The following is a 27,277-nucleotide window of genomic DNA, read 5'->3' as shown; positions in this document are numbered from 1 at the left end:
AGGGATTGGTTCTTCTGAGTTTAGCCATCCACAGATATGATGCTACGTATCTGCCACAAGAACAAGGGTTCCTGGAGAACAGAAATGGTCAACGGGAGGAGGGTCACCTCCCAGCAGAGATGGAGAGCTGCCACATTCCATGTTTTCTGCCAATACCGGGAGGTGGGAGAGGGGTGCAGTCTACACTAGCACATCTCTTGCTCACCGTGTGGTTGACTCCCCACATGAGGACACTCAGAAGCGGCTCTGAGGCTCGGAAGAGCTTCACTTTCTGGCAGACGAAGTGCTTCTTCTTTGTCTTTGTCTTGGAAGCGCTGAGCACAGCGCCTACAGCCGCAGCAGCGCTTGCAGCCGCGGTGCCCCCAGTACAGTTTGAAGCCATGGCAAGGAGGATCCTCTGGGCTCCCTGCTTCGGAAAATCCCCGCCTCTAACAGCAGCGCCTTCGCATGCTGCCCCCGGACCCCTCCGACCTGTGGAACGGCCCCTCCTCAGGCGCCCATGTCAGCGCTCCTTCGCCTCGCCTCGCCTCGCCGCGCCGCCCCGCCCCCACCGCCAGCCCCCGTATCAGTGCTCCCGGTCGAAACGAGGGTCCCCCACGCAGCCCAGGTGCCAGAGTCGCCCGGCGCCTCCGCGCATGGCCCCGCCAGACCCAGCGCTCTCGCTCAGGGGAGCCACCCAAGGGTTACCCCCACGCCTCCGCAGCGGCACCCCCTTCCCCGTCGAATGCAGTGGTATCACCCGTAACGAAGCCTCCGGAGGGACCTCACAGCTTCCTCCCCACCCGCTCACCATGGGCCTAGGCTAAAATATTGAACTCTCCCTGGGCACCCCCACCCCAAATGGTACTATCCGGCCCCTCCCCCTTGTGCCTACAACGGCACCATTCCAGTCAAGTCAGTGGTACCCCCTGAAAACACTCCCAATGGTACAATCTACACGCCACCCGCCTCTATTTTGCGTGACGTGACGTCCCGTCCTCGCATCTACTCCGCGGTACCGCCTGAATATCAACGCGCGCGCGCATCAGACACAACGGCAACACCCCCATGCCCGCCCCCCCCCCCGTGCAAGCCCTGGTTCAGCTCACAAAAGCGGGCACCGCGTTATCACCCTCTTTCGCAAATGGTTGTGTCCGAGCCCACCCCCTGTCAGCTGCCAAACAGTATAGCCTTCCTTCCTCCCGAATTGAACCTAACCTCGCTCCCCCTTTACAGCAAGCAGAGGATAGTTTCGCCCGCTGCCAATACGTCGCCTCTCTCCGCCTATCCCTGCACTTTCTTCTCGGTGGTTTGCTCCACCGCGGAACGAGCTCTGCGCTCGGCTCCTGCGCAAAGGAGATGTCAAGATGGCGGCGATCGCAGGGAGGGGGCGGAACAGGGCATACCATTCCTGCTTGAGCAACAGGAGAAAGCACCTAAAGAACCGCTAATGGCAGAGACGCGGATATTCGTCTTGTGCGGAAAAAATCGATTCGGGCTGGCCTGAAAGAAAAAACAGCCAGGGAAGCCAGCAATTATTCCCTCCTCCCCTTCTTTTCGTAATGGTACATTCCTGTCAGACGTCGCACAGAAAACTGCTCCTCTCCGTTTTACAGGCGCAGTAACCAATCAGCGCCGAGGCACCTGGAATTATGAATGAGGGATTACGGTACGTCACCGAGACTTTCTATTTCAGATAGCGCCACCTCTGGCTGGAGTAGACTTTCGAGCTAGGATAAGGGTAGCAATTATTTTTAAAGTGCATCTGACCTCGTACAAAGCATTTCCATCCATAGCTCAGTAGTTTATTTGCTAGACCCCCGCGATTTCCTAACTTAGGAGGGCTGCCCAACAAAAATGTGTGACATTTTAGTGAATTTGTGCTCCTTTTCTTATTTTAGAATTTAAGCATTATTCCCCTTTGCTTCCAGCCCAAGTAGGCTAGAAAAAACCTTCCATACAATGTGGCCTGCAGGGAAGGGATGACTACCTCTAGTGCCAATAATAAGCCCAACCCCCAATATACATATATAATTATACACAAGGAATTATACTTTTACCGTACAATTGCGCTCATTTCACATGCCAGCAAGGTGATGCTCAAAATCCTACAAGCTAGGCTTCAGCAGTATGCAAACCGAGAACTACCAGAAGTACAAGCTGGGTTTCGAAGAGGCAGAGGAACTAGAGATCAAATCGCCAACTTTCGCTGGATCATGGAGAAAGCAAGAGAATTCCTGAAAAACGTCTATTTCTGCTTCATTGACTACGCTAAAGCCTTTGATTGTGTGGATCACAACAAACTGTGGCAAATTCTGAAAGAGATGGGGGTACCAGACCACCTTACCTGTCTCCTGAGAAACCTGTATGAGGGTCAAGAAGCAACAGTAAGAACCGGACATGGAACAACCGATTGGTTCAAAATTGGGAAAGGAGTACGACAAGGCTGAATATTGTTGCGCTGCTTATTTAACTTATATGCAGAGTACATCATGAGAAACGCCGGGTTGGATGAATCACAGATCGGAATTAAGATTGCCGGGAGAATTATCAACAACCTCAGATACGCAGACGATACCACCCTAATGGCAGAAAGCGAAGAGGATCTAAAGAGCCTCTTGTTGAGGGTGAAAGAGGAGAGTGCAAAAGCTGGTTTGAAACTCAACATTAAAAAAACTAAGATCATGGCATCTGGCCCCATCACTTCCTGGCATATGAAAGGGGAAGAAATGGAAGCAGTGACAGATTTTATTTTGTTGGGCTCCAAGATCACCGCAGACGGTGACTGTAGCCATGAAATTAAAAGACGCTTGCTCCTTGGGAGGAAAGCTATGGCAAACCTAGACAGCATAGTAAGAAGCAGAGACATCACCTTGCTGACAAAGGTCCGTCTAATCAAAGGTATGGTTTTCCCAGTAGTAACGTATGGCTGTGAGAGCTGGACTATAAGGAAGGCTAGGCGCCGAAGAATTGATGCTTTCGAACTGTGGTGCTGGAGAAGACTCTTACGAGTCCCCTGGACTGCAAGGAGGTCAAATCAGTCAATCCTAAAGGAAATCAACCCTGAATGCTCATTGGAAGGACAGATACTGAAGCTGAAGCTCCAATAGTTTGGCCACCTAATGCGAAGAGAAAACTCTCTGGAAAAGACCCTGATGCTGGGAAAGACTGAAGGCAAAAGGAGAAGGGGATGGCAGAGGATGAGATGGCTAGATAGCATCACTGATGCAATGAATAAGGACTTGAGCACGCTCCAGGAGAGAGCGGAGGACAGGAAGGCCTGGCATGCTGTGGTCCATGGGGTCACGAAGAGTCGGACACGACTGAACAACAATTATACTTAAGTATGTTGCCCACTGGAAGAAAGAGAAGTGTATTGCACATGTTATGTACTGATTATGTATCAATCCTAAACATTATGTACTAATTAGGATATAGAACCATTAAAAACATCTAGCTTTATCCAGTTATGTACAGTTTAAATATGAAGGGGATATTATCATTCAATATTGCCATTCAAGTACTTCCATGAGATCAAGGACAGCAGCTATTTGAAGTGTTAATAACAATTATATTGACAAACTGCAAAGACAGAATATAACCACAAAGTTGTATTTTGTTAGGATGTAGTCTACATAATAATGTAAAACCTCATAAACTGGTCCGTATTTCCCATTACACAAACTAAAGAGCAGTTCAGATAGGGAAAAACTATATACAGGGCAAAGGCCTAGAAACATTTGTGTCGTGTTAATAGAGGAGGCGACAGTGGTAGTATGTAGGCAGGAAGGATGGTATGGTAGTTTAAAAGCAGGAGGTGGGGGGGAGGGAATAGCCAGACACTTCAGAATCAGGGTTTTCAGGAAAGCCTGGTGATCAGAGACAGGGATTTAAGGAAAGAAGAGGCTACAGTGAAATCTTATATAGGGCTGAGGAACAGGAGGGGTTCCTATCAGATATAAAGTGGACATGTGAATTTTGAAGGCCACTGCCAAAGTATCAGGCCTTCACTTCTGTTTATACATTAATAGTGTCATCATTTTAAGGAGAACCCTTTCACCATTAAAAATATAATTACATGAAAACAATCAAGTAGCTTCTGCATATTTCTCCCCAATTTAAATGGAAACATTTGTAGCACGTTAACAAATACATGTTAAAAACCATCTTCCAATATTTAGTAGAAATATGCTGGAGCAACACTGTTAAGATGTATCTTTACAAAAACATGGGAATTCCAAAGCTCCAGTTCTGATGGCAGTTTAGAGCAGGACCAATAGCCCCTGTCCTAAACTGCAATCTCCATGGCTCTCCCTCACCTCCACAGTTCCTAAAGTGTCTTGGGAAGGGGGCGGCAGAGACATAGGCCTCCCCCTCCTCTTGCATACCTCCAGAGCTGTTTCAGAGAGCACTGGAGTGGGGATAGCGGCTGTCCTTGCAAACAGGGTGGTTTGGGGACAGGCCTGTCACAACCCCCTTCCCCACTCCAAAAAGGCTCACTTCCACAACTAGTTGCTACTGAATGGGAAGCTTTAACATGTTTTTGCAGCTGCTGCACATTTTTCTCTAGTTTCACATAAATTGCACAATATATTTAATGGCCTGCAACACAACGAGCTTATTCAGGGGGAAAAACCCCACCACACACATTTTAGGCAGCTGTTTAAAAAAAATTAAATGCAAGCCAGATATACCAAGTTCAACATTTACATGTCACCAAGGAATAACATACAGAAGACTGCTGTATTAAAGTTCCATTTGGTCAGGCATTACTTTATGTCTCTTCCCCAGGAAAGTAAGCTTGCCCACTTCAGAAGTGGTTTTGTGCACATGCACAAAAGTGTGCATGTCACCAATAAAAAACATTAATAAAATAAACTCTCCTTTTAGGAAAAGAACTCAGCCCCTATAGCAGGGATGGGCAACATGTGGCTCTCCAGATGTTTCGGACTACAACTCCCATTATCCTTCACCATCGGCTATGCTGGATAGAGCTGATGAGAGTTGTGGGACAAAACATCTGGAGGGCCAGAAGTTCCCCATCCCTGCCCTATAGTATTAGCTGTGTGGTGCAAAGTCTTGTTTAAAAGTAACAAATCGTGACTGGGCTCAAGAGAACAGCACAGTCTGGGAGAGGGGGAAGAAAAAACAAAATACAATTCTAAGCCCCAGTATTCTTCACTGGGCCTCACTATAGTTTGGACCTAACCAGAGTCCAAGTGTTGAACAACCTGAGAAGGAGCAAAAGCTGTAACAGCCAAGGAAAAGACAGTGCTTTTGGTAGCCCTACTCCTTATTAGAAGACATGACCCCATCAGAAGAAAAACAGTCTCTTCTGCTTCTTACCTGTCATGGCCACTGTGGATGTGAACTTATGTGCTTTTCCACTACCTGGTGTCCCTTACCTAAATCTTATAGCCCTTCCACACTGCTGTGAAATTATGAAGCATCAAATAAATGGCAGTGCTTATTGTCAAAATGGCTTGCAAATATCCTAATTCAGCAGGGGGGGGGGACACCACCCTGTTTGTAGCAAAGCATCACAGTGAACTCCCTCATGGTGTTCAGACACAGGCCTCTCACACAGGGAGAGGAAACATGGCACAAGCTGTGAAGGTTTCACGAGGGTTACCCGGCGTGGTCATTCTCCTGTTGCCCCCATCCCCTCAAAGGGGAAAAAGCACCCCAAATATGCAAGTCCTCGGCACTCCAGTGAAGGAAGACAAAACAATCTCATCTGTGCATAAAGTTTTTTTCCAGGGCTGCTGCCGTCCTTTGGATAGAGTGAATATTCCTCTTGACCCTGTCTTCAAGGGAGGAGGTGGACGCACTCTCCAGTTTTATGTGGCTACAGGATAAGAAAGAAATAGATGTGATAAAATAGGAAAGGTACCCCTTTACCCTACATGGCATTTCTGTTTCTCACCAGAAGGAAATGGGGTGAAGTGAAGTGAGCCTAAGGTAAGGAGGAATGGTGGTTAGCTGCTAAGACCCTACCCCCTTAATATGTGGGGGAGAAAGACAAACACATGGAACATCTTAGTGTAAGAAGGAAGGAACCATCTGCCATCACCCCCCCCCCCGCCCCTCCTCACCACTCTTTTCGCCAGGTTTTCATTTCTGTGCCTTGTCCCATCCCACTCCTTATGTCTGGAACAGCTCTCCCCTTTCCTGTTCATCAAGCCAATTTTCACCACTCCTGGAGTTCCTTCTCAGCATTTACTTCTTTTGTTCATCCTTGTCTGAATAATTAGAATACTATAAATAACCTTACTTGCTGCTCCACTACCATTTCATTTTCTCCATGACATTTATCAATCCCACCTTTTGCCTATCTAAGGTAGACATTATTCCTTTGGCCATGGCCTAGGCTGTCCCTTAAACCTAACACATATCTAATAGGAAAAAGTTCTGAAAGCAACTGGTGTACAAACTGTTTAGCTCCCCTCCTCCAACTGCCTCCCCTCAGAGGAAAAGATAAGGATCTTGGAGGGGAGGAGAAAGCTCAGCAGGACTCCAAGTGTGTCCACCTCCCACTTGTCTGTCACCATGCCGAGGCAATGCAAAATGATATCACAATTCCTATCACAATCATATGCCTTGGCTCTCATTCATACACTGGAAGGTTGGCCCATAAATAGGTTTGGAAATAACATCTGGAGAGTTGCAAGCAGAAGCCATGACAAAGAACACTTTTGAAGCATACTGTCTGCTTAACCTCCATTCCTAGGAAGCTATGGTTTCAATTACCTGGTATGCATGACACGGTTAGTTTACCTGAGGGGGCTGTTGCATCGTGCAGGGTGCCATTTTTGCATGGCCCTTGTGGGTGTCTGGTTTGCCATGTTGTGTGGCAGGGGTTGAGGGTTAGACAACCCTCATGGGTTATTTGAGGATTGTCTAACCCACAAACAACCCTTCTTGCTCCCTGGGTTCGCACAACACAAGCCACAGCACGTCAGGTGCCATGCAAAAATGGTGCCCATAGGCACCTGGCACAACATGACAGTCCCATGGGTAAATTAAGTCATGGTGAGTTGTCGTGTCATGCAAATCAGGCCAATAAGTATTAATAGGAGGAAGAGAAGTAGCCAAGTTTAGGGCAGTCCTGACAAGTTTAGTAATAGGAGGCGCCATTCAGACCTATCTTTAGATTTTGAACTGAGATTTTCTAGCAACATATGAAGCTGTTTTATACCATCTAGCCCAGTGCCATCTACTCTGACTGGCAGAGTTCTCAAGGTCTCAAGCATGGGTCTTTCACATCACTTGCTCCTTTAATGGGAGATGCTGGGACCTTCTAGATGCAAAGCATACACTCTACCAATGAATTATGGCTCCTCCCAATTTTAGAAGATAGGATAAGCAGGACACTTAACTGTATGAACTTCCCATCACGATGGCCAAGCTTCTCCAGGGCTCGCTCTCGGTCCTCTTCTTTTTTATGTTTGTTCACATTGTTCATCCTTTGCTCTTCCCGCCACTTGGCATTCTCCATCATTTCTCGCCGTTTTTTCTCAAGCTCTTCTGCCGAGAGTTTTCTACTTAAAGCAGATAAATATGATTTTAGTCACCCAGGATTTCAAAGCTGGAAACATAATCAAGTGTTGAAGCAGATTTTATTTTATTTATTTATTTATTTCATTTCTATACCGCCCAATAGCCGAAGCTCTCTAGACAGCTGACAAAAATTATCTAAAAACAATGATAGACCAAGTGCCATTGAAATAGTAATAATGTTAAGAATTTGGGCTCAATTGGAGCCAGGATGTACCCTGGGACCTATCTGCAGCACTGGGGCTCATTCCTGCAAAATGTGAAGTTGTAATAACATGTCTCTGGTTATATGTAGTACTAAGCAGTTTAGGATTTTCTAAATCAAACAGGCACATTGCATTTGCCTGGAAACTAATAGAAATCCCGTGTAGAGGCTGAAGCCTTATCATTAGTGTATTCTTGGTGATTTAGATCTCCCATCTACTCAAATCTTCTGATTTTAACCAAGGTCGATCAGGTATATTGGACCTATGAAACTTGGAAATTTAATTTGGCAAGGCATGGATGATGAAACTGCTTTGGAAGCCTTGAGGGGAAACCTCTGTAAGTGGGGGCAAAGTATCCTAAGACAAACTCTGCTAATTCAAAGAAATACTAGCATCTTCAGCATCCAGGAAAGTGGTCTTGAAGAAGTATGACTGGCACCTACAGTTAAAACACTGAAGCAAAGTATTTTAACTGGCTTTCTCATTCAGTTTTCAAGCTTCCAGCATGAGTTGTGCATCTTTCTAGAACTATGTCCCCCGCCGCCCCTTTTCACTTAAGACACAGCCCACTGGTACGGTACCCGCTCAGCATACCTTGAAGTCTGTTGTCTTCTGTAGCCTTCCTTAGGTGAAGGATGCCTGCCTCCTGCTTTTGCCTTCTGCTCCTTGCTGTTGTGCCTACAATTCAGGGAGAATTTTCTTTCCACCATGAAAATCACCATTTGTTCCCAATGAGCCTTGGACCTAGTCCACTCTTCTGCCCCCTCCCCATCTTGTATTATAAAATTCAATATATGCTGGGGCCAGGATGATCTCCCTCCAAGTACACTCAGGCTCCGTTATGCTTTATGATAACAATCCACCACATGCCAATGACACCACACTAGGAGTAAATTATCTGGATTCCAGAGCAGTCACACCAGGTACCCAATTAAAAAAAAAAGAGAAGCAGCTGCCTTGTCTTTGCTTACTGTTTATTGTGTCTAGGTGATCTTGACCTCCTGTGACTGCTCAACTCCACTTGATATGTGCTCTCCTTGCCACAATGCTGCTCTGGCAATAGGTACCGACTCTTTGACCTAGAACTCTGTTGGAGCTTGTGGGAAAATGTCCTTTCATGACCAGTATCTCGAACCTACAATTAGAAAGAGATGCCACTGCTGAAAGTGCTGGAGCCTGGGAAGCACGGTGCTGTCTAAGAGAGCAAGCATGTAAGAATATATGCAATTCTCTTCCAATGCTTGGTTGCATGCAGATTTGTGTAGGAGCAATTGTGGTGTCAATGGCAACCACAGCACTAAGAGGCTTAACCCCTTCATTCCCACCCACTATAAATAGGGATGAGCAACTGCAGAAAGTCTGGGGGCCATTTTCGCCCCCCCCTTCCCCACGGGCCACACTCCTGCTGCCACCACCCCACAGATTTCTCTAAGGTGTTGGCAGCGGCAGCAGAAAAATTCAGCAGCAAACCACTATGGAACACCACACCGGCCAAATTTAGCTTGAAAACAAGCTAAATTGGCCAGCGTAGCATTCTGCAGTGGTTTGCTGCTAATATTCAGCGGAAAATTGGCAGGATTTTGCTGCTGTAAATTTTGTTGGTGGGGCAGTGGTGGCAGAGGGCACCCATGGGGACAGGTGCATGCAGCCCAAATATTGCTCACCTTTGCTGTAAATGGTACTCCATGGGTAATGTATAGACAGCTATACATACCTGCAAGCCATATCCTGGCATTTTTGGATGAAGAGGCTCCAAAGAACTGTCCATTTTCTCCTGTGACCTAAAGCAAAAATAAATCCAAACCACTTGGTTAGCCTGATAGTTACTGAGCCTCTCCAGATGGCTCCAGGTTCTCCAATTATTACACAGGGCACCCTAATTTTAAACTCCCACAGGTCCTGTAGAACCAAAGTTTCTGGGCTAATTAATGGAGAAGGAGTAAAAACAGGGCAAGTAACTCACAGCCTGGAGGCAGGAGGTGCAGATCAGGACATATTTAGGGATGTGATGAGTTGCCTGAGGCAAGACAGAGATGTACACATATGTGGTTCCACTAAGGAATATAGATTCCAAGGGAATGTGCAAAGGGCATCATTTAGTCTGCCTGTCCTCACTTTAGCAGCTACTCAGTATTAGAGAACCACTCTTGCACCAGTAGAATTGCTGAATCTGGATTCAAGTCCTACCCCTGCAGCTGTTGGCACTCTCTCCCAGAGTCCTTTACCAATCTCTAAAAATAGGAATGACAGAGCTCTACTGCACAAGGTGAACATAATTAAGACTACTAGGGTGCAACCCTATGCATGCTGATGCTGGAAGTTGTAGGACTTATTTCTGTCTAGACATGCATAGGATTGTGCCTTTAAGTACTTTGCAAATTAAAGAGTGTGAAGTATATGTTAAGTAATGTTGTAACATGTTGTGTATAAACATACGTGGCTTTAATCTGTTCATTTTCACTGCTGCTAGGGCTATGGTGCCTGTGTTTTTTGTGCTTCTTTTTCTTCTCTTTTTCTTTCTTCTTCTTCTTCTTCTTCTCCTCCTCCAAACTGCTTTGCAACTAGAACATTTAAGAAGAGAGATTTCATCTCAACGATCACTATGGTTTAGAGCAAGGGTGGGGAACCTCAGGCTCACGGGGCAAATACAGCCTTCCAGGTTCCCCGAATAGCCGCATCTGCTTCCCCTAACTGCTGACTGTTCGGTGGTTTTCCAGGTTTTGCAAAGTTTTTCCCCCATCCTAAAAGATTGAGATGGCCCTCCGAAGGCTGAGTAACTGGCATGAAGAGCTGGAAGCTACCATACACTGGTATGTTTGGTGCTTTTGGCCCTGCCCCTTTTGCCTTCAGCCCTGCCCACCACTGGAATGTGGCCCCTGAGAGCTTCTCCAAAACTGAATTTGGCCCTTGGGCTGAAAGAGATTTCCCACCCCTGGTTTAAAGTGATTTATAATCCAGTTATGTCCCAATAACCTAGTACAAGCTGTGCTGGATCAGACCAAACACCTGTTAGTCCAGTATTCTGTTCCCACAGCGGGCAACCAAATGCCTATGGGAAGCCCACAAGCAGGAAATGAGAACAACACTGCCCTCCTATAGGTATTCAGAGGCATACTGCCAATGATGAAGAAGGTATTATGCAGTCATCATGACTAGGAGCCATTGATAAGCCTTATCCTCACTAAATCTGTCTAATCTCCTTTTGAAGCTGTTCAAGTTCATGGCCATCATTACATCTTGTGGTAGAGAATTCCACAGAATGCACAGTGTGAAGTACTTCCTTTTCTCTTGAATTTCCCACCAGTTCAGCTTCATTGGACAACCCTAGGTTCTAGTATTATGAGAGACAGGAGGAAAGCCTATCTGCTTTCTCCATTCTATGCATAATTTTATACCCCTCTAAAATGTTACCCCTTACTCACCTTTTTCCCCCAAGGTAAAAAGCCCCAAACATTGTAATGTTTCCTCATGAGGGAGCTGTTCCAACCCTTTAATCATTTTGGTTGTCCTTTTCTAGTTGTACAATAGATTGTGAGGTGTGGTAACAAGAACTGTACAAACTATTCCAAGTGTGGTTGCACCATAGATTTGTATAAAAGGCATGACATTGGCAACTTTATTGCTGATCCCTTTTCTAATATATCTCAACATGGAATTTGCCTTTTTCATAGCAATCACACACTGGGTTAACATTTTCATTGAGCTTTTCACCACATCCCCAAGATCTCTTTCTTGGTCAGTCACCACCAGCTCATATCCCATCAGTGTGTATGTGAAGATAGGATTTTTCACCCCAATGTGCATCACTTTACACTTGCTTACACTGAACTGCATTTGCCATTTGAAATGCCCATTCACCCAATTTGGAGAAATATGTTTTGGAGATCTTAGCTGACCTTTTTGGTTTTAACCACTCTAAATAACTGATCCTATCAACAAATGTGGCCACCTCACTGCTCATCTGTAACTCTAGATCATTTGTCAAAGACTGTTGTGATAAAGGCCCCTTTCTACAGTATTCCATTGTTGTACTCTGCATTAGTTTTCATTTGGAATAACTACCTCCCCTTAATTCCATACCCACTGTCACTAGTGCTGATTAGAATACCTACTCCAACCGTAATTTATGCATTGTAATGGTGGGGAAAAACCATTTCCTCTTACCAATCCTTAACCACCCTGGTTCCAAGCACAATGATTAGAAGACATCAATGTTGTGTTGTGACCATTTAGGGCAGAATCCTATGGGAATAGTTGGCCGCCTCCGAACTCGAAGGCAGCTGACTATCCAATGCAGGGCGGGTGGAGCGTGGAGAGGATCTTCTCCTCCATGCTCCAGCCACCCTGCATTTGCGGATAGACAGCTGATTTCAGCTAACTAGCCACAGCGCCTTGCAGTGGTGTGGAGGGAGGCTGGACAGCGCACAGGAAGTGTCGTAACAGCACTCCCACTGTCCCCTTCCCGCCCCCAGGAATGCCCCCTTTCCCCATCGCTCTGTGCTGCTCTTATGAGCACAGAGCCGGGGATGAACCACACCGCCTACAAGGGGGAGGGGAGGTGGTTTTCTGGGAACCAACCTCAGAGTGCTGGCTCCAAGCTCTGTTCCCAGAAAACAAAAAATCCTACGGCCGTCTAGCCACTGTCTAGCAGCCATAGGATTGCGTCCTTAATGGGGTAATGAATCCCCATCTATTATTCTTCCTCCCAATAAACTAGAGGACATCATCAAAGAGAAAATGCCAGGCTCCACATTGCCCTATGCAACTAAACATTTCAAGCTGAATTAAAACATTCCCCCACCTCAACAAAAGAGGATATCTAAAATTTAATCCTTGCTGTAAGAATTTGATATAGACAACTAACTGCACAATCCTAAGCATGTTTACTGGGAAGAAAGTTCCACTGAATCTCAGGTAAGTGTACATAGGAGGCAGCCTTAGAATTTAGTTTCATGCTATTCTTGTCTTATTCCTTCTCAATGCATTCAACATTAACACACCAATTCTTTGATCTTCTTCATTTTTACAGGATTATTCAGAACTTCACGCTTCTTCTCTTCCTCCCTCTTCCTAAACAAACAAAAAAGGTGGAGATTTAAATAATGTTCTGCTGAAATTCCCATACACAACGTAAAAAAGAATAACATAGTTCAAACCTAACTTGGTAATGAAATCTAACTACAGGATTGGCATTTCTGCTAGATTCTTGGATGTGACACCACATCTTAGGGTGGAGCACTGATGCTCATGAAAAATTAAGGTTTTTCTGCATGTTCACACCAAAGAGCCCTCAACTTCTTTGTACTTCATAAGGCATCCTGAGCATCAATGGGCTCCCATATAAAGCTATTCATTATTGTTACCTTATCATAAAAAGTGGATCTTCTCTAATTTTGCTGGCCATATCCAAGGCAGAGTTGGCACCTGTGGAGGCAAAGATAGAGCCTCGCAGAAGGCCAGTCTCAGAAGAGCAGCCTGCTTCCTTGTCCTCCATTGTCTCAAAGACATACTTGTCAACTGGACGGCCCATAAGGTATTCATCTCTGTTCACCATGCCTCCTGGTCCTTGGTACATCCATTCCAACTTTTCATCTTTTTTCCTAATTTGTTTGGGGAAAAAAGAAATTAAATAAAAATTTCAGACCAAGGCAGGGGAGAAAATAGGTGGGAGTTGAAAAAATGAACAAAATTGTAAAACAAAGGGTGATTACTAAGAGGGGTTTCTAAAACTGCTGTAGTGAACAGAATCCAGAAAACAATTGAACCTCTTCATGAGTAACTGACTTGAGGTAAAGATGATACAGAGACGTTTTAAATTGTTTAAAATATGCATTTAATTGGACTTTGTATTTTGGTAGATTTTATCTGTACGCCACCCTGAGATCTTAAGGATATAGGGCAGGATATAAATGTTTAAATAAATAAAATAAAAATAGTTGTGCTGACTTGCATTTTTAAAATACTATTAGCTGCCCTTCATCTAAAAATGGAAGAAGTTAGAAATAGAAAGAAAATAAAGACACAAGAGCACAAGTAGCTATAAGTGTAACTTCCACCCCAAGCTTTCCCCAAAGAAACTGTCATCTTGAGAGGTCAAAGTAACCGTTCCTCAATGGCAATCCAGGCCTAAAGAGTTATGTTTGATCTCCTCTACCAGTGTTTGTAACTCGACTAATACAGAGGAGTTTGAATATTACACCTGATATGTGGCTCACCAGCAGGGAACAAAGGCATCAACAACCACAGAATGGCAAATATGCTCAAACTGGTCCTCCCAGCATAAAAAAGGAGGAGGTTTGGCTAGAGCTTTCAAGTATTCAGTCTCCCACTTGCATCCTGAAATTGTACAGTCTTGGAAGGGTTGTACCATATGATTATTCTGAACAGTAGGTCAGCTCTTAGACTTGGGTTCAAGTCCCCCTTCTGCCATGGACTCATTGTGTGGGCTTGAATAAATCAACCCACAGCTTCAGTTCCCTTGTCTGAAAATAAGAGCAACCCCCATACAACAGAGAGAATTTTAAAAAAAAACAGCTGGAGAGAAAGTCAGGGACAAAAAAAGCACAAACAGAACTAGTTCCCAACATGTTTTCAGAAAACTCTTTATCAAGGAAAATTTAATGCTTCTTGGTAAAACTGCTTGGGTAAATTTTTCTCCTAAGTGAGCTGAAGAAGAAAAGTTGTCTCAAGCAATTTTATGAGGAAGCATCACATTTCCCTTGATAAAATATATACTCAAAATGCATTGGGAATCAATTGTATTTGTGCATCTGTCTTTTTTGTTCCTGAATAACAGCATCCCACCAAATGGCGTCACTATGGGATCAAATGCTATCAAAGCTATAAACCACTTTCAAAATTAAAAGGGCTATGTAAAAGGATAATAAGGACAGTGTTTAATCTCCAAAGTAAGAAGTGATTAAGGCTGAAGCTTGGTTGAAGTTGCACTCTTTTCCCATTCCTAAACCCGCATGTGTGGGGACTGTTTGTGTTACTTGGTGGTGAGGAAAATGCACTCTACACATGCACAGCTGCACCATCTTTGATTACTTTGCATATTCCAGGACTGAGCCCTGGCACTGAAAAGAGGATCTGTGTGAAGGGCATTTCCAGACAGGATTCTGTGAGTGCTGAGCATCCAGTACCTACAAGCTGCATGAAGATAGTAGAAGTTCTCATGATGGATGAGGAGGGCCATCAGCAGAGGTGAGCAGTGACTAGCTTGAAAGAAATTGAAAGTGACCATAATTTCTTCCAGGCACTCCTAAACTTAAGCTCAATTTAAGTCCTAAATAAGGCTGCCCCCCCAATAAAAGCATGCCCAACATACTTGACAGCGCCCACATCCTCTGCATAACGCTGCATTTCCTCTCGTGCTCGCTCCTCATGCAGCTCCCGCTGCAGCTCTTCAATTTTCTTCCGTTCAGCTTCATGTTTTTGTTCCGCCTTCCAAACTTTTTCCACATTACGCAGAGTTTGTGGATGCCAGCTTTTCTTCAGGTTCTACAAAGATAAGCACTTCAATTAATATAAGACAGGTAATAGGGATCCCCTACAAATGCTGCACCAAAAAGTAAACACTACCAAGAAAAACCAATGGAAAGAAAGTCTCATTGTAACAAAACTGAATGCATTTGGAGCAGGGGGGGGGGGTACTGCTTCATAATCCTACCATCCCAGCAATCTCATGGTTGATCCATCCTCCAAGCAGGAGGGAGCTGCAGACCCTCCTCCTCTACACACACACCTTGTCCCAACAAACGACCTTGTATCCTTGATTTAGGGCACAATCCTATGCAGATAGGTGGCTGCCTCCAAACTCAAGAGGCGACTGCCTATCCAATGCAGGGCAGGACTAGCATGGAGGGGATCGTTCCCTCCGCGCTTCTCCTGCCCTACATTTTGAGCTAGACAGTGTGTGCGGAGGAGGAGGCTGCGTAGGACACATTGGATGTGAGCGTGTCGTACAGACATTTCCACCCTCCCCGCCCTGGAATGCCCCATTTTGGACGCTCCGCACTCCTCTTGCAAGCGCAGAGCACAGGGCTCAGTGCGGAAGTAGGGGGAAGGTCGGTTCCAGAAAAACCAGATATCTCTAGCCGCTGACTCGTGGCCATAGGATTGCTCCCTCGGCAACCTAATTAGAAGCTCTAGGACAACGTTAAAGGTTTTCGGGTGGAACTATCCAACCTCCTCCCCACTCCCAGAAAACAACGCTACCACCAGCTGCCTACTCGCACACGAAGAGCACGATCTGGGGCCCCATAATTACTTGCGTGAGCAAGATCCTGTCCCCCTACAACTCCCCCTTCGGCGGGAGGAGGCGTGCAGACCCCTGACCCCATCCGACTGAGGGGTGTTGGTGAGAGAGAAGTTCCGAAGCCCTCGTGGTCCCCCCTCAAGGTCATGCCCCCCATTATTTCAGCTCCCCCAGGGATTCCATGCGCGTCCTGGGGCGGGGGGGAAGCAACCAACGACTCGCAGCTCTGTGCCAGCGAGAGAGGGGCTGCGCCCGCGCCCGCCTCTCCTCACCAGGTCGCCGCCCCCCATGTCGACGGCAGAGGCCCGGCCGGCGGCGTCTCCGCCAGCGTCCTCCCCTTCGGCTGTCGCGCTCAGGCGGGCGCGGAGTGAGGGCGTCACCCTCTCCCCGCCCCCAAGGGCCGGCGGGAGCCGAGCCGCCGCGGAAGCTGCTCCGCTGGCAGGCCCGAGCGCCTTCGGTGGATGGGCGCGCGCGCGCGCAACCAGCCCCCGCTCGCGCAGCTCTGCGTGCTCGCTGCGGCGTATCTGGCCCGCCTTGGGCCGCGCCCAAGGGGGCTCCTGCCTCGGGCCCCGCCCGCTGCCTCCATCCCAGCTCGTCGCTGTAAAGACGGCCGCCGCCGCCCGATGATGTTAGACGACAACTCGCATCACCACCAACCAGTGGCTGTGGCGGCTGGGGATGATGGGAGCTGCCGTCCAGCCTCGGGGGACCAAAGGTTGAGAAAGGCGGCATAAGAACAGAAGTGCTGGGCCGCTGGCCAGCCGAGCATCCTGTTTCCAACCGTTGCCCTCCCCGATGCTTCCCCTCGCCCCCTTCCTGTTTATTCATAGATACACTGCCTTCGAACATGGAGGCTACCCATAGCTATCACGGCTAATCAGTCATGGTCTCGCCACGCCAGCAAGTCACTTACTCCACCACACCCTAGTCTGGTAACGCTCCCAGCACAAAAGCGGGGGTCATCAGCTGGCAATGCCTTCAGCCTCACTGCAGCTGCTCTTCACTGACTGAGGGTGGGGTGGGGTAGTGGTGGCTGGGACCTTGGTGCTTCCAGGACTCCATGGTCAGTGACCCATCCCCTCTCTGCCCACTCAGGCTCTGGGGGTGGGAAGGGGCAGGCCCCTCACAGTGCACAAGTGGGGTGGCCCAAGCTGTGGTGATATCTGAGGCAGCTGGTGGGGGGGATAGGCAACGCGGTCCATCAAGCTGCTAACCAACAGTACTGGCTACTGAAACAAAACACTATCAGGGTGGCTGGGGGTGGATTTGCCACACAGGGAGTGGGGATGAGCCAAAAAGCCATGTCATTCTCCCACACAGTGTTCCCAGTCACTATACTCTCCCAGGGTGGGGGTGTGCTCAGCCTCTTCCACCTGGAGACCACACCCAGAATTTGAACCTAGGGCTTCTTGCCTGTGGAACCTAAGCTGTTCCACAGGGCTAGAGCTCTTTATGGTCCTGATGTATATGGTCTCTGGGCTGACAGCTGGGGGGGCGTTGACAAATGTCCCATTTTGTCTCTGGTTCCTGGCTGCTGCTACAGCTTGGTGGGTAGAGAGCTGCTCTGTGGAGAGTGCACAGTGGGTTTGAGTTCTGGCAGCTCCTTTTCTTTTGCCTCTGACATGACTGCTGTTAGCCAGGAAAGCAAGTTGAGCTGGCTCTTGGTCCTACTATTCCCCATGGTGGGGCTTGAGATCCCATCCCTGGATTCCCAGCCTGACGTTAGGATTGATTCTGAGCGTATGGAGATAGCAGTTCAGATTCAGATGGGGAACAGCCAGAACCGGGGGAAGCATCCTCCCAAGCGAGTTCAGATATGGATAGGCATGCTTCTCAGGATGCTAACACCCAGATGGCTGGGCCTGAAGCCCCCCACCCCATGAGAATCCAGGAGGAGGAGGAGGAGGAGGAGGAGGCGAGTGCGGGGTGTGATCTGAGGGATGCTAGACTGCAGTGCAGAGCAAAGCCGGAAAAATTAAGAGGTGGAGCTCAGACAGTCGACCCAGTTGGCAATGCATGAGGGTCGACATAGGAGAGCATCACTGGAAGGGAGGGGTTTTCCTCCCTAAGTTATTCTAGCCAGCAAGTCCTTGTTCATACTGCTGGCAACATCGTAGCTCCCATTTAGACCCCATTTGGGGTCCAAGGGAACGTGAGACCCAATGCCGCAAACTAACAGTGGAGGCTGCCTGCGTGTTGGGGAGGGTGTATGGCTGGTTCCCCTTGTTACCTATCAAAGTTGGTTTCCTTGCCTGGCAAAAAAGGTACTCCTTGGCTGGGTTTTGAACCCTTGTCCCAAAGAGTGTTCTCTATGCAAGACACAACCAACGGTTGCTATTCAGATGCTGAATTGCAATGTCTGTCCATCCTTCCTTTTTGCTGTGCAGCCAACAGGGTTGGCTTAGACCTATTTTCTGGGGCCTGGTGCACTGGGAAAAGGAAGAAGACCACTTGAGCCTGAGCCAAAAGTGTGGTTCAAACTTCATGATGATTTTGTTTTGTTTTCTCTGTCTTACCTTGCAACAAAGAGCTAAGAATGGTTGTCCTTAGACCCTAGGAATGCCACAGAGACAGACTGATAGGCTTCTTCTGCTATAAAATATGGAGACAGTGTAAAAACAACAAGGCCATATCATCCCTCTAGCCTGGGCACCTGCAGTCTCCGGCCTGTGTTGTCCATCATCATCATCATCATCATCATCATCATCATCATCATCATATTGCACCCTCCTCCTAGCAGGCAGAGTGTTCACCCTGCAGTAATTCCCCTCTCACTAAAATACATGTCTAAGAAAATCTGTCTCTGAGAAGCTGTGCTTTATGCTGCAAAAGCTTGCTTGCCTAGCTGTGCAATAATACAGCATTCATTTCTAATTGCCCGGTGAACAAGTGGGGAGAAAGAAATCAAATGGGAAAGCAGGAAAGTTTGGGGTGCCATAAGTTATAATGTAAGAAAGAACTAACAGAGGGAGACACAACTTCTTTTACACTGCACTTTTCCCCATCATCTTCTTTCTTTTAGCTTTTCTTTCTCACAGGACATTAGTTTTTCTGTTTTCTTGAGCCAGGTCTTTTTGGTGCCTTGGCTCAGGTTTGCTTTTGAATCTCTTTTTTATTTCTAAGCTTCCCTCACTCTCTTTTTTAATTTCCAGAGGTAGATGTCCAGGAGCAATCCTTTGTGGATCGGCAGTCGCCTCCGAGCCCAGGGGCGACCGCCAATCCAGTGCAGGGCGGGAGAAGTGGTGAGGAGCGGATCTCCTCCTCTCTCCCCCAGCCCTGCTTTCGTGCCTAGACAGTCTAGCTGTGGGACCTCGGGGCGTGGGAAGCGGCAGCTGGACAACACACAGGATGTGTCATACTGACATTTCTAACTGCCCCGGCCCACCCCAGGAACTGCTCCGTGCTGCTCTTTTCACTGCTCCATATTACAAGTGCAGAGCCAATCCACACTGCCTACGAGGTGGCACGGGAGGGAGGGAAGGTTGGTTCTCTGGGAACCGACCTATCCTATGGCTGTCTAGCCACTGACTAGCAGCCATAGGATTGCACCTTAGTCTCTTGCAGCACATATACCTTATGTGCTCATGGTACCTTAGATTAACAAATTTAGGGTGCAATCCAATGCATTTTAGACAGAAAAAAGTCCTACAATACGATGCTGACTGGGGAATGCTGGGAGTTGTAGGACTTTTTTTCTGTCTAAGCATGCATAGGATTGCGCCCTGTTTCTGGAATAAGCTTCAGACAAAAGATTATGCCAGAATAAATTTGTTAATCTTCAAGGTGCCACAAGATTCATGGTTATTCCTGCTTTTAAATTTCTTGTAATTTTGCACTAAGTTAGATTTCTTAGGAGATTTCCTCCTCTCTTGTGTTTATGGCTATATCTTTTATTACTTGCTTCTTTATATTTTTGTCTTTTTAACATTCTGTTCTGGTTATTCCTTTAAATGTATTTTTAGTATTTTGAGACCTTATACTTTTATTATTTTAGATTTTTGCTGTTTTTCAACAGAGGATTATTTTCTGGTTTTGATCTTTTATCTTTTTGATCCGTAGACTTCTCATCTTCACTGATAAGTATATATTCATTTCCCTTGATTTTTATTATATACTAAACTTTTATGTTGAGGACAGCTGGACAATAAAATAATACTTTTAATTAACTGGACAGGAGGGAATTAGGCAATATAGAGATTGATATAATTTAAAGTAGCTCTTTGGGGAGGGCAGTTTAGAGACTGCAATAGTATTTCAGTTGTTATTATATAATTTTGAAAGTGCTCCTGTTTTACTGTTTTGTTTTTTACATTAATGTAATCATTGAGTGTAATCTTATGCTTCAATCATTGTGCAGTTTTCTTCATTTATATAATGTTACAATAGATTCTGTTTTATTTACATATTTTATTTTATTTGGGGGGTATGCTTCCATTACTTTTATGATCCTATGCATACTCATTGCTTGTTGCTGCAATTTTAATAGAATGTTCAAATTTGTTTTACTTTTCATGTGACTCTGATTCTGTGATTTCTCTCTCACTTCTGCCCACTGGGACAAAAACAGATGAACTAAGAACAACAATTACAAAAAGAGGGCTCATGAACAGACTCTGAGGGGTAGGGAGGGGGTATGGGGATTTGAACCCATATGCAGGGATTCCTGGGAGCTCATAGGTGGTGGCTTCTTCTTGTCTATACCACAGTAGTTCATGCAATGGAAAATACTGTGGTGGTGGTGTGCCTGGTTGGTCGTGTGAGGCACAGGGTAGGGAGACATCCCAAGAGCATCTCCCAGTCACGGTGAGTGGTATGGCTCCATCCATGGCTGTTTCTAATGGGGGAAAGGGAGGCTTAGCAGGCTGCCCTGGGATTGGTGGGAGTCAGTGATATTACCAAGGATCCTGGAGGTATGGCTGGCAGATTTCCTTTGCTCTATGCTTTTGGGAGTGGTGCTTTCCCCCCTCAACATTTGTGCTATGAGCATAAAGGTTACAGACTATGGGGATTTCTACACCGGCCTAAAATCCTGCATTTAAAATGGGGCTTTCCACCTCCGTTTTACATGCAGGATCACAACTGATTCCCTTTACACACGTTTCCTTCTCTGTAGATGGCCATTCCCATAGCATTATGTTTCCATGAAGAGGCATTATACACGCTCCAGGTTTGGCGATACTTGTTCCTGGGTTCCTGCCCCTTTCCCTCTCCTTGCACATTACTGGTGGATGGGGACTGATACGCAGACAGCCCCTCCACCGATCTCCCCGGGCCTCACTTCCCTCTCCTGTGCTTTTGGCCAGTCCCTGCCACTCAGCCCCTCTGCTGCTCCTCTGCTCTGCCCCCCCCCCCGCCACTCTGCCAATCTGTTTTGAACAGACAGGCTGGAATTGGCGAGAAGCTACGGGAGCGGGAAGGCTGAGCACCCATCAGACCTTCGTCACCACCATCAACATCATGACCACGCCCCCACCAACCACACTCAGCGCTTCATTCATGCTAGGGGAGAAATACATGAGGAGGACAGGTGCTCCATTTGCCCATATCTGGAAAAATACCCAATTTTTTCCATTTGAGGAAAACACGGGATAGGTGGGAGGAAATAGTGGAATAATGACTGGACAACGACTACGTCATGTAATGGACCTGCACAATTCAGTGAGTGAGCAACCGTGAATGCACAATAAACTTGAGGTGTAGAGATATGTTACACTGATGTTACTTCAGTGTGAAGTGGCCCACCAACATAGAATCATAGAATCATAGAATAGTAGGGCTGGAAGAGGCCTACAAGGCCATCAAGTCCAACCCCCTGCTCAATGCAGGAATCCACGTCAGAGCATCCCTGACAAATGGCTGTCCAGCCTCGTCTTGAAGGCCTCCAGTGTGGGAGAGCCCACCACCTCCCCAGGTAATTGGTTCCATTGTCGTATTGCTCTTACAGTCAGGAAGTTTTTCCTGATGTTCAGCCGGAATCTGGCTTCCTGTAACTTGAGCCCATTATTCCGTGTCCTGCACTCTGGGATGATCAAGAAGAGATCCTGGCCTTCTTCTCTGTGACAACTCTTCAAGTACTTGAAGAGTGCTATCATATCTCCCCTCAGTCTTCTCTTCTCAAGGCTAAACATGCCCAGTTCTTTCAGTCTCTCTTCATAGGGCTTTGTTTCCAGTCCCCCGATCATCTTTGTTGCCCTCCTCTGAACGCTCTCCAGTTTGTCTGCATCCTTCTTAAAGTGTGGTGCCCAGAACTGGACACAGTACTCCAGATGAGGCCTAACCAGTGCTGAGTAGAGGGGAACTAGTACTTCCCGGGATTTGGAAGCGATGCTTCTATGAATGCAGCCCAAAATAGCATTGGCCTTTTTTGCAGCCACATCACATTGTTGGCTCATATTCAGCTTGTGATCTACAACAATTTCAAGATCCTTCTCGCTTGTAGTGTGGTTGAGCCATGTATCCCCCATCTTGTAACTGTGCATTTGGTTTCTTTTTCCTAGGTGCAGAACTTGGCATTTATCATGTTTCATAGGACTCATTTCCAAGCTTGCATGCTTGGTTCCTACCCTTACAGCTTGATCTTTTGTTCTCAGTGACCAGGTTCGGACAATCACAGGGTGAAAGAACCTATCGTGGGTTCTTCCCCTGCCCCCATGCATGCTGGTCATGGGACCGCGATTTACATAATTACCTACAATGCAGCCTGGGTTGCTGTGTTGTCTGAAGCCGGCACACTGCACAGCAGGGGTAGCTTCTTACCCCATCCTACAACCCACAACTTGCAGTAGGGGTTGCAGGGTGGGTGAGAAGCCACCCCCACCATGCCACACACTGGGTTGGACAACAGGGCAACCCCACACTGCATTGCAGGTAATAATGCAAATTGTGGTCATGCAACTGGCATGCATGGGGGCAAGGAAAGAACCCATGATGGGTTCTTTTGCCCCTGCAGTTGTCCATACACAGCCAGTGACTGGGTTTGCATGATACAACAGCCCTTTGTGGGTAACTTGCCATGGTGGTTTGTCATGTTATCTGAACCTAGACCGCTTCCAGCAGAGTGGCTTATTTTGGGGCAACAAGCCACCCTGACAACCCATGGCTTGTTCTAGGGATTGTTCAACCCACGATGGGTTGGCGTGCCATCCGAACCCAGCCAAGCCAACCCATCATGGGTTGTAGTGATTGGGCACAGAGCCACTTGGTAAGAGCAGCAACCCCCCTGGCCACTCTTCCCAAATGCAGCTACCTGTGCCGCCTCAATCCTCCCCCACCAGTGATTGCCCCTCCAACAATGCCCAAATGGTACTTTGGAGGGGCTGTCACTTGGTTGCCAACCCCTTTTTTAAATGATTTTTTCGACCCCAGAAATATGCACAAATGAGGCCGTAATTTATTTTATTGTTACCAATTTTTTGTCGGTTTTTCGGAGGTGTGCAAGTGGTCACTTACAGCTTTCCAATATGTATAAACAAAGTTGCAAAAGTGGGAGAACATCCAAAATAGATCCAAAAATAGAAGAGAAATATTTCAGGGTGCTGAAACAAAGATTTTATTTGTAAAAAAGTCTGTGTTTTGTCCTATTAGTATTTTAAAGCCGCCTTCAGGGTGGCTGTAAAATAATACAAGACAATACATTACTAAAATAGCATAGAATTGTTAGCATTAAGAATCATATAGAACATTCCACAGTGCAGATAGGCCTGTACATACTTCTAAAACAGCTGCAGAAATTCTTGTAATAAATATCTCCTACTAAAATTCACTGGTGACTCAGAAAAGTGTTCTGAAGGCTGTAGTTTATACTCTGTCTGTTAGAGTTTTTAAATAACGTTTTGCAAGTGTTCCCAAGATACATCCTGAGATGTTTCTCATCTATGTGTGTGTCCAATATGTGTAGCCTTGCTTTGGCAATGCCCTTGTATAGAGTGGCCCAAAAGTAGGTATGCAGTATAGTTTATTTGCATTTTATTACATTGTTTATTACATTTACATTTGTTTAACACTGTTTAATCTCATAAGTGCTCGAAATGTATTCCATCAACGTTGCAACATTCCTTGAACCTGTCCAGAACGCTGTGACACACAGTACGGCACAAATTCTGCTCCGCATCAATGTCCATAAATGCTTCAGTTGAGATGTGAGGATTTTCATCTGCCCAATACACACAGTTATGCCTGTTCACGTGGCCTGACAACTTGAAAGAAGCCTCATCTGACCAGATGATCTTATCAAGAAGGTCTGGTTCATTAGAGATTTGGTTACGCATCATCTCACAGGATTGCAACCGACGGTCTGGGTCATCCCCCAAAAGACCATGTAACAGTCTTGGACGGTACGGCTTCAGTTTCAATTTATGCATTAAGCATTGCGAGGATGTTCTAGGTATGGATAGCTGCTTAGAGGCATGTCGTGTGGACTTTTTCGGACTGTTCACGAATGTCAGAGCGACTCTCATCTCATTTTCCTCTGTCATAGACATCCTAGGACGTCCAGATTTCAGTGCATTAGCCACTGCACCTTTTGCTTCAAATTTATCTCTAAGACGATAAATTGTCAGATGTGTTGGTGGAGGAGTGTGAGATGCTTCTTGCCACGCCGTGCGCACCCGCTCGGCATTTTCAGTCTTCCAGTACTGCTTTAGAATCCACTTTCTTTGTTCTTGGCTCAAGTTTGCTGCCATCATTCACAATATCAGTAAAAAACAAAACAAAAAATAACAACTAAACAACTGTATACCTACTTAGGGGCCTCACTCCCTTCACTCTCTACACTTAACTGATTTAACTGTCACCCCCTGTCACTTCCTCTTCCCAACTGTCATTCTGACTCCACTCACACATCTTCTCCTCACACATTCTCTCCCCCTCCCATCAACATTCTAAACAACTGTATACCTACTTTTGGGCCACCTGGTATGTTTCAGCTGTCAAAGGGAAGGAAGTGCAGTAGGAAATGTACAAGGAAATTGACTAGAGAAGACTGCATAGGCTTATTTGTGCACCATTGACAGTGACAGGTTTGGAAAAGGGGGAAAGATCTGGAGAAGTAAGTGCACCAAAAATGGGGTGAGGACAGTATCAACCATTTAGCAAGGTGCTCCTCAGGGTGTAAAGTGTTGAACTGACACTTGTCAGTGACTTGCTTCTATTCAACACTTCCCCAGGTTTCCAGCTGCTCCAGAAAAATGTGATCTGGGTGTCCCACCACTTTCGTGGCTTCCATTAAGAGCAGTTACTGCTGCAGTTACCGTGAAAGGGAGCTGTGAAAAGGTGGCGGGGGGAGCCTAAATCTTCCCTTTCTCCAGTGCGCAATAGTGCACAACTTAGCCTGTACATCGGCTCCTCTTGTCAATTTCCTTGCATTGCTTCCAGCTGCATTGTTCCCTTTGACAGCTGAAACATACAAGGATATTGACAAGGCAAGGCTATACATATTGGACAGCCATAAGTGGGGACTTTTGCATCTCCAAAATATCGACAAAATAATAATAATAAAAATTATGGCCCCATTTGTGCACATTTCTGGGGCTGAATTTTTGTTTTTAAAGATGGAGAATGAAATCGGGTCACAATCCAAGTGGGGAGGGGGACAGGATGGGAAGACAAGACGGCTTCTGCCACAAATGACAATGGGATACTGGCTGGAGGTCGGAGTGGGAAGGAGGGGAAGAATAACCCATGGAGAGCCCTATTGTCTGTCAGGCGCACTGTGGGTTGCTCCAAAAATAACCCATATTGTGTAGCTTATTCGCAGGGTGGGTTGTCGTGCCCAGTGAGACTTACCCCAAAGTAAATATGCATAGGGTTGCACACATAGGTATAGCACCCCCCAATCAATCACACCATAACGGATCACTTGTCCTCTATGCCTGCTGCTCTTGGGTGGCTGTTCGTAGCCCATGGCAGACTAAATGTTTTCATGCCATAGCACATGAGCAAAGAGCAGGGACAACAGGGAAAAAGCTTAGAGGGCTGATTAAATAGGCCCAGTGTCAGGGCCCAGCTTCAGAACTGCAGTGGGCCTTGGAGGTTATAAGCAGGATTTTATTAGAAGTAGCCTGGAAGAGCTTGGGCCTATTCAGTCTCTGGGATGACAGAATCTATGTGAGCTTCTCTCTGTCAGTGTTTCCAGGGCAGAGCCAGGGGGAGTCACTCAACTCCCTGTCTGCCTGCTGGTCTGGCCTTGGCAGGCAGGGAAGCTGTCCATGAGAACGTAGCAGAGGTGGGGTGAGGTTTGCAGAAGTGTTGCCCAGGTTGAAGTGTTGGTGCTGGAGGGCTGAGCAGTGACGCCCTGTCCAAAAGCCCTTCTCTGCAAGGGGTCCACAGAGGGGGTGTCTTACCGCCTTCCCCTTTTAAGCTGATGCAAAGGCAAAGAGCCTTTGCTAGGAACATCTTGTCTTCATTGCCTGAAGCCTCCTCTGTTTGGATCCATCATCATCTGAGATTTGGAAGCACTCTGCACGTGGACTCTCCCTTAATTGGAGCTTTGGATTGCTAAAGGCTTGCCATGAAAAGTACTGTGAGGCTTTTCATAGACTTGTTTGCTGTGGATTGTGTGTGTTTGTCATTAGCTCAGTATACTGGTCTGGCCAGTTTGATCTACAGGCTGGGTTTGATCTACAATTTTTGGACTTTCCTCTGCCAGGACTCATGCGGCGTGGAGTTACCAATGCGAAAGTGGTGGCATGGAATCCTTGCATGCATAGGTTTACCCTTCCTTTGGTCTTGATAGGCCTCGACCATGTAGCCTGGGGTTATCAACAAAAGATTCAAGGACTAAGGCTGTCTTCACACCTGGCATTTTATCCCCCTCCAAACTGGTCCTTTTGATTCCGGATCCTTTCTGGGATTTAGACTGGCCCTGTATGCAGGGGCATTGCTACGTTCTTAAAAGATCCGGGGCACAGGCCCATAACACAAATTTGCATATATACATATATTATATTATATATATCCAAGTCTAAGCGCGCACCATATATATATATACACACACACACACACACGTGTGTGTGTGTGTGTGAGTGTGTGTGTGTGGTGTGCATGTGGTGTGCTTGCGTGTGTTTATATATTACATACATACATACATACATACATAAGAAGTGAGCACTGACCCCCCCACCCCACTTCAACTCAGACCCAATTCAGCATTTTGGAAAACATCCCGCTTCTGCTCTGGCCAATTTGTTGTCGGACCACTTCAGCTCAGCACCAAACCTGAGTCAAGGTTTGGAAAAATGAGTGTTTATGCTTCCTGTTGACTACCATGGGAAATTAG

General features: G+C 46.6%; 2 protein-coding genes across 9 annotated transcripts in view; both read right to left on the bottom strand.

Moving 5' to 3' along the window:
- The window catches only part of PIP4K2B (phosphatidylinositol-5-phosphate 4-kinase type 2 beta), a 41,429-nt gene extending 40,086 nt beyond the window's left edge, over nucleotides 1-1,343 (bottom strand). For 2 of the 6 annotated variants that reach the window (XM_084857228.1, XM_084857227.1), the window contains exon 1: nucleotides 206-1,331. In XM_084857228.1, the coding sequence (XP_084713354.1) occupies nucleotides 206-382 (177 nt within the window). In that variant the 5' untranslated portion in view covers nucleotides 383-1,331. Of the gene's footprint in view, nucleotides 1-205 lie in introns of all 6 variants that reach the window. The other 4 variants (XM_084857226.1, XM_084857225.1, XM_084857232.1 and 1 more) reach the window with 4 other exon arrangements.
- Nucleotides 1,344-3,331: 1,988 nt separating this feature from the next.
- CWC25 (CWC25 spliceosome associated protein) lies at nucleotides 3,332-16,350 on the bottom strand. Of its 3 annotated transcripts, none has more exons than XM_084857235.1 (10): nucleotides 16,015-16,350; nucleotides 15,073-15,245; nucleotides 13,106-13,342; nucleotides 12,743-12,812; nucleotides 10,179-10,303; nucleotides 9,457-9,523; nucleotides 8,714-8,877; nucleotides 8,337-8,420; nucleotides 7,359-7,523; nucleotides 3,332-5,827 (listed from the first exon to the last, which is right to left on the bottom strand). In XM_084857235.1, the coding sequence occupies exons 2-10, from the start codon at nucleotides 15,105-15,107 to the stop codon at nucleotides 5,713-5,715; spliced, it is 1,062 nt and encodes a 353-aa protein (XP_084713361.1). In that variant the 5' UTR covers nucleotides 15,108-15,245; nucleotides 16,015-16,350; the 3' UTR covers nucleotides 3,332-5,712. The 3 variants fall into 3 exon arrangements, with proteins under 3 accessions (XP_084713361.1, XP_084713359.1, XP_084713360.1); XM_084857233.1 differs by having other exon boundaries at nucleotides 16,275-16,350; XM_084857234.1 differs by having other exon boundaries at nucleotides 7,359-7,520; nucleotides 16,275-16,350.
- Nucleotides 16,351-27,277: the final 10,927 nt, after the last annotated feature.

The sequence above is a fragment of the Heloderma suspectum genome, chromosome 5 (assembly GCF_057233095.1).
Source record: "Heloderma suspectum isolate Gila_16-S chromosome 5, 16-S_ref, whole genome shotgun sequence".
NCBI lineage: Eukaryota > Metazoa > Chordata > Lepidosauria > Squamata > Helodermatidae > Heloderma > Heloderma suspectum.
Note: the sequence above shows the minus strand (reverse complement) of the source record. Positions and strands in the feature narration are given on the sequence as shown.

Bases quoted from the DNA above. Each gene is read 5' to 3' on its own strand.
- CWC25 (XM_084857233.1), bottom strand. The intron at 12,813-13,105 runs GTAACAATAATG...TTGTTTGTTTAG, and splicing joins GATCCACTTTTTATGATAAG to GAAGAGGGAGGAAGAGAAGA. The intron at 10,304-12,742 runs GTGTGTTAATGT...TAAATGTTCTAG, and splicing joins TGAAGAAGATCAAAGAATTG to TTGCAAAGCAGTTTGGAGGA.